Source organism: Alligator sinensis, unplaced genomic scaffold (assembly GCF_000455745.1).
Source record: "Alligator sinensis unplaced genomic scaffold, ASM45574v1 scaffold56_1, whole genome shotgun sequence".
Classification (NCBI taxonomy): Eukaryota; Metazoa; Chordata; order Crocodylia; family Alligatoridae; genus Alligator; species Alligator sinensis.
Window position 1 is genome coordinate 47,615 of NW_005841960.1, and position 13,651 is coordinate 61,265.

Sequence of the window (13,651 nt, forward strand, 5' to 3'; positions counted from 1 at the left end):
CGGCAAGGTGTCTATCTAGCCTCCTTTTGAAGACCCCCAGGGTAGGAGTGAGCACCGCTTCCCTTGGAAGTTGGTTCTAATTCCTAGCTCTCCTGACTGTGAAGTAGTGCCTTCTGATATCTAGCCAAGAATCTACTCTCCGTCAACTTATGGCCGTTATTCCTTGTTACTCCTGGTAGTGCTCAGGGGAACAGGGACTCTCCCATTGCCTGCTGGTTTCCCTTGGCCAGTTTATAGATGGCCACCAGATCCCCTCTCAGCCTTCTCTTGTGAAGGCTGAACAGGTTCAGGTCGCGTAGCCTCTCCTCGTAGGGCCTGCCCTGCTGCCCCCTGATCATGCAAGTGGCCCTCCTCTGGACCCTCTCGATGTTGTCCACACCCCTCTCGAAGTGCGGTGCCCAGAACTGGACGCAGTACTCCAGCTGTGGCCTGACCAATGTCATATAGAGGGGGAGGATCACCTCCTTGGACCTGCTCGTGATGCATCTGTGGATGCGTGACAAGGTGCGGTTAGCTTTCCTGACTGCGTCCCCACATTGACGGCCCATGTTCATCTTGCAGTCAGTAGTGACTCCAAGATCCTTTTCTGCCACTGTGCTGACGAGAAGGGAATTCTCCAGCCTGTAGGTATGCTGCTGGTTCTTCCTCCCTAGGTGCAGTACCCTGCACTTGTCAGTATTGAATCTCATCTTATTCTCATCCGTCCACCCCTGTAAACTGTCCAGATCCAATTGCAGCCTGTCCCTCCCTTCTAGCGTGCCCACTTCTCCCCACTTCTTAGTGTCATCTGCGAATTTGAACAAAGTGTTTTTCACCCCCTCGTCCAAGTTGCTGATGAAGATGTTGAACAATGCAGGCCTGAGGACCAAGCACTGGGGGACCGCACTTCCCCCATCCCTCCAGGTCAAAATGACCTGTGCAGCCCTTCAGCCAATTGGCGACCCATATAACTATGTAGCCATTGACACCACAGTCTCCTAATTTTTTTACGAGAATGGGGTGAGAGAGAGTGTTGAAGGCCTTCCTAAAGTCTAGAAAGACTACGTGCACCGCAACACCTGCGTCCAAGGATTTTGTGACCTGGTCATAGAAGGCCACCAGGTAGGTCTGATAGGACCTGCCTTTAATGAACCAATGTTGGTTGCCCCTAAGCATGATCTCCCCTGCTGGTCCCTCACAGATGTGCACCTGGATAATTTTCTCAAACAGCTTCCCCAGGACCGAGGTAAGACTAACAGGCCTATAATTTCCTGGGTCCTCCTTCCTCCCGTTTTTGAAAAGTTACCTTTCACAACTAGAACCTCATCCGTTCATTTAACATTTTCCATTTTAATGTCCTTTACATCTGGATGATAAATTGAACTATTTAATTGAATAACTTGTGCTTTGCACACCTCTTATGTAGATGAACATGTTTATCAGGCTACCAGGTACGTAGGTAGATAGGCATCTGTCTGTTTTACAAGACTGGATTTGTGCTAAATGAGGCATCAGCTCATTGAATATCTGCAAGTGTGGCTGTAGAGTCCAGTTCTTGAATGACTGTCTGCTTTGGATCTCAAAAGCTTCAGATTTTGCTCTATCAGAGTTGATTGTTCCCCATATTCTGTCATGAAAAGTAGATTATGCTGGTGAATTTTGATGGACAACCATTCTTTTTTTTCCAGCAACTTTGAAGAACCCTTTTCTGCCGATAAAGGCGAAGGCCTTGGTCAGGTCAATGAAGGTGATTTATAAAGGGGTCTTCTGTGTTCCCTACATTTTTTTTTCTTGGATTTTTTGGAGTGAGATCATATCTATGGTGGACTTACTAGCTCTGAAGCTTTGCTGTGACACTGTAGACAGGCAGCAAGGATGTTCCACCTACTGAGCACTACCCAAATGATGATCTTTTCGACAATGCTTAATAGCGAAATGCTACCATTTGTTGTTAGTCACTGCAGTCTACTTCTATTCTTGTTCAGAGTGACCAAACTAGCATTTTGGCTATCTTTGTGGCACTGTTGCTACTGTCCAGCAGTGAATAAGAGGCTCATATAGATGGGGAAGAAGCACAGGTTTTCTGCGCTTGATGACTTTGGAGTCAAACCTGATGATTCACAATGAAAACGTTAGCATTGTTAGTTGTGATAGGCATTAAATTCTGACACTTCATGAAGAGACTTAGTACTTGAGGCAAAAATTTCTCTTCATTTCTAACCTGGATGCCACACCCCCCCCCCCCCAAAACACAAACAAAAACAAAAAAACCCCAACCTATGCAACTCAACATAGATTACTGATAGGTGCCTGATTGGAAGTAGTGGAGCCAGGTTCACGTGGCTCCAGGGGCTGGTTAATGGTGAGTTTGTGGCAAAGCAGGGTAGTATGTTAGGTGCTACTCTTGCCCACAGAGTAGGCCCTTATCCACAGAGTGGTCAAGGTCCTTATCCCTATGACATTTCCAGCAAAAGGCTCTTGTTTTCTGAAAAAAATTTCCATACAAAATTTTATATCTTGTCTGTTCACAGGCTGCTTTGGCAAAAATGTTAGGTAAGGAGGTTTAATGCTGTTCATAAATAAGATGTAAAACACTACATAAGCGAATGGATAACTTGTATCTAACCAGCAAAGCTGATGAATCCAATGAGTGAACTTCACAGTAGCACTTTTTGTTGCGGCCTTCATGGAATACCATTCTGTCTAGAGAGAGACCTTGTGGTTAGAAGACCTGGGGTTCACTCTAGGACCCTTAGGCAGCCTCCCTTTTGATCAGATAAGTACATTAAGGCATGGCAGGTAAGTGAGAAGGGGCAAGCACCCTAGAGCTTGAACAGGGCAAGGGTTGTGTGGCACTAGGGGGTGCTAAGGCCACCCCTGGAATGTGAACTCTGTTGCACCCTGCTCCTTGCACTCCCTGGGTTGACCTGGAGGAGTGGGGGTAGTGGAGCAGCCTGATTTGCACCCTGCCCCCCCCCCCGGCTCTGTGTCATTTGAGCTGGAAGCCAGCAGGGCTGGGAGCTGGGCTTGGGGGAAGCCCCTGCACACCAGATTCCTGGTCCCTCCAGCTGTTAAATTTTCACTCCCATCACTCAGCTCAGAGGCAGGAAGTTGAGTGGAAGCTGAAGGGGCTGGGAGCCAGGCTTGGCAAGCTGTCCCCAAGCTTGGCTCCTGGCTTCTCTGGCTTTAAAATCGCTGCCCCTGCTCTTCAGCTGAGTGATGGGGGGGACACCAGAGGAAGCCAGTGCAGCTGAGAGTTGGGCTTGCATGACTTCCAGCCTTGCTGGCTTTTCATTCGCAGCCTCTGAGGGGGGGATTGCAAGGGGAAGCAAGCAGGAGACAAGAGTGCTCCCTTCACTCAGCTCCCTGTACCTGGAGCTCAGCAGAGGCAGCAATGTGGTAAAGGACCTGCTGCTTTCTCAAACTGGGAACTCTGGTGTAGGGAGCAGCTAGGATTGTTCCTCACCTTCCTTTCTGTAATTGAGATAGGAGGGACTAGCTGCACACCTGTACCTTCTCCAGATCAGTGATCCTGAACGTACGCTGCTCAGTTTTGTTGCTTTTTTCCATGGGTGTTTTTTTTGAATGGAGCAGCGCATGCATGGACAGTGTGTACCCTTGCAGCGCGGAGAACACCAGACTGCAAATGTGTTTGTGGCACCACATACAGCGACCGCGCTCATCTGGATGTGCCCTATGGGAGCAAATAATGGACACTATTACCAGACTTGAAACATGATAAAAGAAACATATTAAACAAAGGTTTGAATTTGTTGTACACTGCTCACTCATGTAGCAATATGGCTGGTAGCCAACAATTTTTTTTGAGTTGCCTTGAGTCTTTGGTTCTCCACTAGAGAATGGCAGATTATATGGCAGAAGGTGCAGGATGATCAAATCTAGTAACTTGCATGTTAGTCCTCTGAAATGCTTTTTTCATTTCTCCAGCTAGGACAGTAAGTTACTGAATCTCCCAAACAACTGTGGCAGTTAGGAATGCACAAATTTCTCTTGTGTTGCTTGCTAAAAGTATCAAATATGGCAAATCTGAAATGTCAGTGTAGTATTTGGTTTTAAATCTGTTTTAATAACAGTAATCTGAGCTTCTTGGAAAAACTTATGTTTTATTTAGCTAAAACTAGCTACTGCTTGGTTTTTTTTTTCCCTCTCCATATAATAGAAAAAGTATGGAGAAGAAAATCATGGTAAGATACTTTTTGGGGGGAAAATTGTGATCGTGATAGTTCTTATATTCTAATGGCTGAAAGCGGTCTGCCTCACAAATACATTTTGTATTCAAAGATGCACCCACAAACTACAGTTTAGTGAAGGGAGTAAATCACAGATACATGCAACAATGATTACACCCTGTATATAAGTTAATAAAGAAATAGACAGCATTACTAAAATTCATCATATCTTTTTATGTCTGGTATGACATGCAGACAAATTTGGCATGACATTTAATACACAAAGCCTCTCTTTTTTGCCTCATGGTATCTCACATCTAAGCAAAGGAGAATACCTTTTTTGTTTTTATTAGCTCCAGGAGAAAATGGAAGTGCAGTGTTGTCAAGAGTGGCAGCTTACGAAATAAAGTTAAGATTAGTACCAACTCTTGGTGAAAAATGGAAAGTAAATTTGGTTTTTGACTGTTGTAGCTGGGCATGTTGGGAGTGATGCTTTGTCTATAGTGCTAAAGAGAACCTTGAGTTGGGGCTGGAAACTCCTGAAGTAGAAACCCTAAAGAAATCTTGGGTTGAACTTTATGTAGTGATTTTTTTTTTTTTTTATTTATTAAGACAGATTGGAGATAGGAGGCAAGGTTTGGCTGTACAGTTATTATAGGGAGGGCAATTTTGTGTAGGGCTAGATTTTCTCTCTGTACAAAGGTGGAGTACTAAACATGCTAAGAATATAATACAGAGATTTGCAGAGTGGTAGAGGGAGAGAGATCCTTAATGGGGGGCTAGAAAGCTAAATAATTGTCCAGGGGTGTACTTGGTAGCCGCGTTGGTCTGAGACAAAAAGACATACAAAAAACTAGAACTCTTGGTTCCAAAATGATACCTTTTATTAGACCAAATAATTGTCCAGTTACTTTGTGACTTCTAAAGTCCATGGACTATAACTGGGTCTGTTCTCTATGATTCTTGCAAGGAAGACTCCTAAACCTGAAATTAAAGGTCCTAAAAAAATTAAATTGGGAGAGAAGAATTGCTTATATTAAATTCATTAGTTCAGCATTTATTTTTAAACCCTACTGTTGCACAATATGGGTAGCAAATTAAAACTCTGGATTATATACCTCTTTTTAAATCTTATTTCCATTTTAATCTTTTTTATTTTCTTTATCCTAATATAGGAATAATGCTTTTAATGCCATTAGACAATGTTGTTAGTTACTGATTTAGGGAAGTTCAAAATAGATTACTAATTGTTCATTTATATATTTATTAATTTTTTTAAGTGCTGAATTTAACAGCTTGAAGGAGTTAAGTTTCCCCCCTCACCCAGAAGGTGCTCAGATGCTCATGCTGTGAAAGCAAGCCTAATATGTGTCAAATTGAGCACCCAAAATTAGTAGTCAGTTTTGAAAATGTTTTGTTTTAACATGTTAGTGCTGGGTGAATTTCTGCGGTCTCTCATGCAGGGAGTTATGTATTAGATTGGGGTAAGCAAAATGTAGCCCGGGGGCCAGATGCAGCCTGCCAGGCCATTCTGTCTGGCCCGCTGGGCCCCTAAAAAATTTAGAAAATTAATATTGATCTCCCCTTGCTGCCTGTCATGTGGCCCTCAATGGCTTACCACAACTCAGTAAGCGGTCCTCCACCTGAAATAATTGCCCGTCCCTGTATTAGATCATCATGATGGTCTTGTTTGGCCTTCAAATCCTAGCCCTAAAAACTCATGTTGTCAGACTTGAATATTAGAAGAACGGAATTTACGGTTATTCCCATCTTGATAGAGATTTTATGATAATCTCCCCAGAGCAATTTAAGTGTGTGGGTGTTTAAGTTGAAACAAGCAACAAAAGCAGCCACTCCAGTCTGTCCTCATTGGAGCCTTCTTGCTCTTTTATCAGAAGATCTTGCAACACTAGAAGGGTTTCCCAGTATTATGTTAAAAGTACTACATCAATAGGGTTGAGCAGATTTTTGCAGATTAATAATTTGTGTTTCCAGTATTATTCAGGGAAATTTAAGATCTAGTTATAGCAGTCTTACCTAGGAAGTTCTTAACTTATGTCTCCTTGTTTCTATTTTTGTATATTTCAGTCGGTTTTCAGTCGGTTGGTTTAATATGGGAGGCAGATTGCTACTATCCTTGTTAACATAAGCAATTTAAAGCTTGTAGATGTAAGATAACAGGTTAAAACAGTTTAACACTGTAAGATTTGTTAAGTAGACTGCTGGGGTGCAGCCAAGTTTCTTTGTCTTAAAATGGTTTGCTGTTTGTATGGTGATATCAGTTTGCTTGCCTATCTGGCTTTTGTTATGATCTCTGTGCCAAATAGGACAGGCTTTATTATTGAAATATTTTAGAAAAAGTAACTGTAGTAATACATCTGAGGCTCTTTTGGATGTTAAATGCTATTTCTTAAGAAGAACAAATCTATCATACCCAGCGTTAGCTTAGCTACAGTCCTATAGTACAGTAGGTACTTGGATTTCTATTGCTCCCCCCCCCCCCCCCAATGCATTTTACTCCAGCTATGTGTAGAAGAAAAAAAAAAAATCTTTCTATATGCCTTTTAAATTTCAGCTGTTGTGCCAGTTTAGGATATTTTTACAAGATGCTCATGTAACAATGTATTTTAGACATTTTATCTAAATTATGCTACACTGACCTTTTGGTCTGCTTTGTCTGAGAAGCAGCTCCCAAATTTCCACCTTTTTTTACATGATCTCTGTACATGTGAATAGTGCAGGACTAGTAACCTTGAAGATTTGTATGCATTTATTCTGTCTAATGTTTAAACATAGTTGATAACAAAGCATTCGTCTTCCTTGCCTCTCTGGAAGTGAGAAGTTGAGCGTTGTATCTTTGAGACATGGCTACTACCAAGGTGTCCAAATTCTAAAAAGCAGTGAGACTATCAGAGTTGATACTATTTTTAATGCCTGCTTCTATAGACAGGGGAGATTTGGCCTTAGTCATCTGATAGCATCTTTTCTTGCCTTACACATGTTTCCTCTTATCTAAATGTTTTCCCATGAAAACTTTTAATTATGTAGCTTGTTTTTTTAGTGATTATTTCTAAATCAAGATACCAGTCTAAACAAAGTCCTATAGTAATAAAAATGAATGTAGTGAATAGTAGAGAATTAATATGCAAGTCGCTGCCATATTTTGATTGGCAGAAATACAGAGCCTATAATCTCTTCTTTTCCAGTTTGGTGTGGGTGTGCTGTGTGACAGTTCACATCTGTTTTGGCATTGGGTAATTATTAAATTAATATTTTTCTCATGGTGCTTCATTTAGTGAACTCGGATCAGCTCTAAAGGGATCTTTAAGCCAAACTGAATATTAATTGCCAATTGTATGGTGATCATTGAAGTATTGCATATGTGCATGGTAATAGGATACAGGCTTTATAAACAAATAATTACATTATTATATTAAATTTATTAGGTATCACCTTAATTTAATGTGGCTTAGAAACTTCTGTATGAAGCTTCCCCCTACACACATTTTTAATGATTATATTAACAGAGGAATACTAACTTTTTGAATGAACTTTGTCATCAGTTACTTCATTACCATAGTCACTCTTAAGATTGCCACATCATTTCCAGGGAGCTCACAGAACTTATTCACTTACCATGAACATGCACATACGCTACTTAGTGTTTTATTCAAATAAATGCCTGTCTATTTTAAGGCACTTTCTGGCTTATGGTGATCTTAGTAAAAGATTTAAAAAGTCACTTTCATAAGCCTTCTATTATGTAGAAGCTTGTTCATGAGACTATATTAGTAGTAATGCATTTGCGTACATTATTGGATCTGCTACATTTAGAGCATTTAAAAAGGACTACTTTAAAGATGAACATGCTATAATGAACATTCTTTTGTTGTTTTATTATAACATCCCAATCTGAGTCTTCATTAAGCTTCTTTTTGAATATTTCTGTATTCATTGAATTGTAAACCTAATACATATCAAATGATAGTTTAACAAATGGGATAGTTTAACAATGGGATTCAATACTGACAAATGCAGGGTGCTGCACTTGGGCAGTAAGAACCAGCAGCATACTATAGGCTGGGAAACTCTCTTCTTGAAACCACAGTGGCAGAAAAAGATCTTGTAGTCATTACCAATTCCAAGATGAACATGGGCCGCCAATGCAAGGACACGGTCAGTAGGGCTAACCGCACCTTGTCATGCATCCGCAGATACATCACAAGCAGGGCCAAGGAGGCGATCCTCCCCCTCTATGCGACACTGGTCAGGCCGCAGTTGGAGTACTATGTCCAGTTCTGGGCGCTGCACTTCAGGAGGGATGTGGACAGCATTGGGAGAGTCCAAAGGAGGGCCACTCGCATGATCAGGGGACAACAGGGCAGACCCTACGAGGAGAGGCTATGCGACCTGAACCTGTTCAGCCTTCACAAGAGAAGGCTGAGAGGGGACCTGGTGGCTGTCTGTAAACTTACTAGGGGGGACCAGCGGGGAATGGGAGAGACCTTGTTCCTCCGAGTGCCTCCCGGAGCAACAAGGAATAATGACCATAAGTTGTTAGAAAGTAGGTTTAAACTAGACATTAGAAGGCACTACTTCACAGTCAAGGTGGCTAGGATCTGGAACCAACTTCCAAGGGAAGTAGTGCTGGCTCCTACCTTGGGGGTCTTTAAGAAGCGGCTTGATGATTACCTAGCTGGGGTCATTTGAGCCCAATTTTCTCTCCTGCCTGGGGCAGGGGGTCAGACTAGAAGATCTGCAAGGTCCTGTCCGACCCTACATATATGAATCTATGAATTTTAAGTACCAAAATACTGCCCTTGCAAGTTGTACAGGAATCTGTACGTATTTAAAGAATAGCTTGGGTTTTTTTTTTTTGAGCTGGGTTCTAAGTTGAGATTTGCTTCTAATGTTTCTGTTCGCAACTGTGACTTCAGAATTGAAACTGTCTTTTACAGTGACTTTAATGAATTCTGGGAAATTAGAGTTGCTATTCTATTCAGTCTTGGGGTTGAGAATATTTAAAGGTGCATGTTTAGAGCTGTACCAGCAGCATGTTGCTGTGAACTGTTGCTAAGAGCTGGAACTCAAACTAGTTACAGGCTAGGGACAGAAATTGCACATAAACCAGTATAAGTGATTGGAAACCAGTTCAAATCTGTAACGCAACTGAAGTTCATTGCACATAAACTCTTTTTGGAGGCTAAGTACAGACCATCAAAAAGCTTGAGCCTGAATCGATTCAACCTAGGCAGCTTCCTCTAAGCTGTGTAGATTGAACCAACAACCAACTGAACTGGCAGGTGAGTATGCAGGGGATGCCAGAGCACATCTCCCAGCCTGCTGGCAATTGCCAGCCTAGCCAAGTGTCCCCAAACCCTTTCTGTCCCTCCACGGAGGATTAAGAATCCCCCTGTTCTTGTGCTGGCCCACCTTGTGGGAGCCTGCCCCTCAGGAGGTTTTCCCCACCCCAGGGAGTCCGGGGGAGCTAAGGGGAATTGTCCTCCCTCCTTCCTGCAGCAGCTGGGCAGGGGGAGAGGGAGGAGTCCTCCATGCGGGGTGCCTGCCTGTGCAGCCCAGCATGGGGGCACTGGGGAGCCCCTGCTTTGAGGGGCTCTCCCCTGCCCCAGCCCTGGGTACCCCAGGGAGCTGAGGAGTTTGTTCCCCTGCACCTATGAGCTGACAGACACAGGCATGAAGCAGGATAAGGAGCAGAGCGGTGAGGCAGTCCTTGCTGCACTGAAGTAGGCATCATAGTCCAGGGCTGCAAAGCATCCTGGGATGCTTGGGGGACTGTGAGTTAACTTAGAATCACAGAATCATAGAAAATTAGGGTTGGAAGGGACCTCAGGAGGTCATCTAGTCCAACCTCCCCTGCTGAAGGCAGGACCATCCCCAAGTAGATCATTTCAGCCAAAGCTTTGTCTAGCCGTGTCTTAAAAACCTCCAAGGATGGAGATTCCACCACCTCTTTGGGTAATCTGTTTCAGTGTTTTACTAACCTCCTAGTAAGAAAATTCTTCATAATATCTAACCTAAATTTCCCTTGCTACAACGTGAGACCATTGCTCTTTGTTTTGAACCAGGAAGGGAGGGGATCTGGGACAGAAGTTCCATAAACCGGTTTGACCTAGACCAGGTAAGTCTGATACTGCATCCAACAGGTTTATCTTCAACTAGTTTTGGTCATTTTGAAAGTGATTTATGTACACTGAACTTCTGTTCTGTTACAGGTTTAAACCAGTTTCTCATCACTTTAAACCGGTTTATGTGCCTAACCAAAATGGCCAAAATGAGTTGAAGCTGAGCCTGGATGGATGTAGTATCAGACTAAATTAATTTAGGTTAAAATGGTTATGGAACTTCTGTTCCAGATCCCCTCCAGATTCAATCAAACTCAGTTCCTCGGCATCCGAGGATGCTTTGCACCTCTCTTGCAAACCCTGCCTTGCAGAATGGGTGGGCTAGCCTTGGCCCAAGCTGTCTGCTCCAATTGAGCAGGATGGCATGCTCTAGGGCCCCCCCGCTTCCGACCTGGGCGACTGCAGGCGTGTGGCTGCATTTCTGGAATCAAAAAGAGAATGTCTGTTTACTTGCTTGATGGTTCAATCTATGCAGTTTATACTAACCTACCAAAATTGAATTGATTCAGCCTCGGACTTTTTGACTGTCTGTACTTAGGCTGGCATAGTTAAACAGCAAGGAATTGTTGTTGTTCTGGTCACAGGAAAGTAATGTGCCCAAGTAGGCCCCTACCTAAGTGAATTAGTTTTCATAGTTACTAACCAAGTTTTTAAACAGTATTAAATGTAAGGGAGGAAATCATGGTTTATCTAAAGGAAAACGTAACTAACTTCCAAGAACATCATGCATTTAAGCGTTGCTTTAAGCAATGTTCAGGCCTGTTGCAATGACTAACTGTTTAAAACGTATATTTCAATGGTTCAGTATAAGCTGAATTATTTATTTTTATTTTCATTCTTAATTATATTCAGTACAGACAGGACCTAAAATACTGTGTGCATCAGCAAGGCCTGTTTTTTGCCACAGGTGACTGATAGGAAATTCCCAGGCTGCTAGTCTAAAATTAAGCATTGTACCAATGCTTACTTATGGAATGACTTAATGAGCCTTTTTTCATTTACAGAGACGGAAGGATTCAAAATTGACACTATGGGCACCTACCATGGAATGACTTTGAAGTCTGTAACTGTAAGTTTAAATAATTTCTGAAACTTTTTATGCTGAAATTATATTTGTAATTTCTTTTCCCCCCTTTTTTTGGCATAACATCCCAAAAAAGGCTGTCTTATTTAAAAGTCAGTGCCTGTAAAAGTTGAAAACACATTTGGTTTCAGGAGATTGCCTCAGTTGTTTTTTCTATAAGTTGTTTAGTGGTTTTTTTTTTAAATATGCTAATACTCTGAATAAAAGATAAATAGGCTTGGCAGAATTCAATTTCTATTTTTTAAAATAATTTCAACGGATAATATCTGTGTATTTTTAAGTATGCATTTTGACTTGTATTGGTTTAAATTTTCAGGGTTGTGCAAAATTAAGGATGTGGGGGGCAGACAATTTATTAAAGATAGTATGCTGTTTAAAAGCTGCCCATAGCTCCCACATCCACTTTGTCACTTCCTGTTCCTTTGTTCCTAGGCCCCTAGGGTTTCTGCAAGTTGCAGTCAGCATGGTTCTGTAGGACTGCTTTGCCCTGTGGTCTCACGCTCCATCGGCCATCACTTTCCTTACATCCCCTTTTATATACATTTTGATTATTAACAATAGAAAAATATTTTATCACTCTGAGAATGTGAGATGAATTCATTTATCAACTTTTACCAATATAAAAATGGAATCCTGCCAAGCCTTAAAGTAAAGTCCTTGCCCTAAGTTAAGTCTATCAATTGTATTGATAGAGCTGTGTTGGCAAATCTCCTAATGGAGAAGCAGCTTATCCTGTTCAGACTTTTTTTACTAGTAAAATACTTCTGCTAGTTCTGTGAATGAAATAAACAATCCTTTTTAGGAGTATAGTTTATCAGTTATAGCTACCTGCTTTCAGGCTTTTACTGGTGTAGGTATGCCTACTAGAGTTGCAACAATATTTTGCATTCCTAAATGATAGAACTATGTGGAGCATTAGAGCCTTATAACATGGCTATCCTGTCTGCTTTGATTGGGTTTAGGCTTGGTCTGCATTACATTGTGTGTAGTATGGCAGAACACCTTTGTTCTGCCAGCCTACCAATATCAGTTCTGTGAGCAACCGAAGGCTTTGGATCATAGGGGACCTGACAAAGTCTATGTAGATGTGCCCCTGCTTTCTTCTAGTAGTCATGGCCTTCTTATCTGTACATCCCAAGGTGCACTGTGTGTTCAGCCAGCACAGCTGTTTTTGTGAAGGGAGGCAGGTACTCTTGGTGGTTGTCTTTCAAGAAAACTTCTGCCTGGCTTGAGACTTGTAGTGTAGAAAGGCCCTTAGTTGGTGACAAATTCATCAGTGATCTCTAAAGTAGTTGTTGAGAATTTCTTCATTTAGCCTGGTGTGATTGACCAGTTTATTTCAAATGACTTTAGGGTTCTTTTGTGTGGATTTTCCTATATGCAGATGAGAATGCAGAGACCCTCAAACAATTTATCCCATGTTTTCTTTAATTTGTCTGCTTTTATGGTAGTGAGTAAAGTCTCTCAACTATGGTTTTGAGTTGCCTGGAAGTTGGGCAGATGCTACAGAACTAATGTTGAGGCCTCGTTAAGACTTTTGCCATCTGTATACCTAAATAAGCCCGATGAATAGTACTGAACATTCTCTTAAACCTGTGTACCTGCTTCTGGTTTGCCCTCCTATAATACAAACATAAAATGAGGCCTAGAATGTAAATGTTTCAACCAGTCAGTGGTAACTTGTTTTCATTTTGTCAGCTAAGAAAAAAATGTTGCTTAATGTTTTTCATTTTCATCTTTCAATCATAAGATACTGTCACCCAGATAATTTTTATGTCATTTTAATTTTAAACAATGAATATGTTGGTGCCACACTTCTGCATTTCTAGATTGTCTCGGACGGCCGGAGCCGACTCGAGGTGATTTAGAAATTGGGCAGGCTGGTGAATGGAGAGGCAGACACAGCTTATCGGTTGCAAAAACTTTACTTCCGCCGCCTGTAACTGCGACACAGGTGGTCCGGTCGTCTGAACAACTATGTCAGTTGCTCCAGCTGGCAAGGCTCGGGCCAGCTAATCTGTCCACAAATTAAGCCGGCGGGGAAAGGGTACGTTGGGGTGTGCACTCGGCGACGGGGAGAAGAATCGATAGGTGATCAGTCTATCGATCAGCTCAGCTGCAAGTCAGATCTCTTTTGAGGCACTCTGCAGCGTGCTCAAAGTTCTCCGACGTGGGCGGAAGTCGCACGAAATTTTAAACGGCTAGCAAGCCAATTACTAGCCGCCACGTAGGAATAATTTAGAACTGGCCAATAG

At 42.1% G+C, this 13,651-nt stretch overlaps 1 protein-coding gene across 1 annotated transcript in view; it reads left to right on the plus strand.

The window, feature by feature from the left end:
* Positions 1 to 13,651, plus strand: part of CDC73 (cell division cycle 73) — a gene marked incomplete at its 5' end in the record, with an annotated part of 176,600 nt that overhangs the window by 39,151 nt on the left and 123,798 nt on the right. Inside the window, one exon of the mRNA XM_006020589.3 lies at positions 11,317 to 11,381. Within this exon, the coding sequence (XP_006020651.2) occupies positions 11,317 to 11,381 (65 nt within the window). The remainder of the gene's footprint in view (positions 1 to 11,316; positions 11,382 to 13,651) is intronic.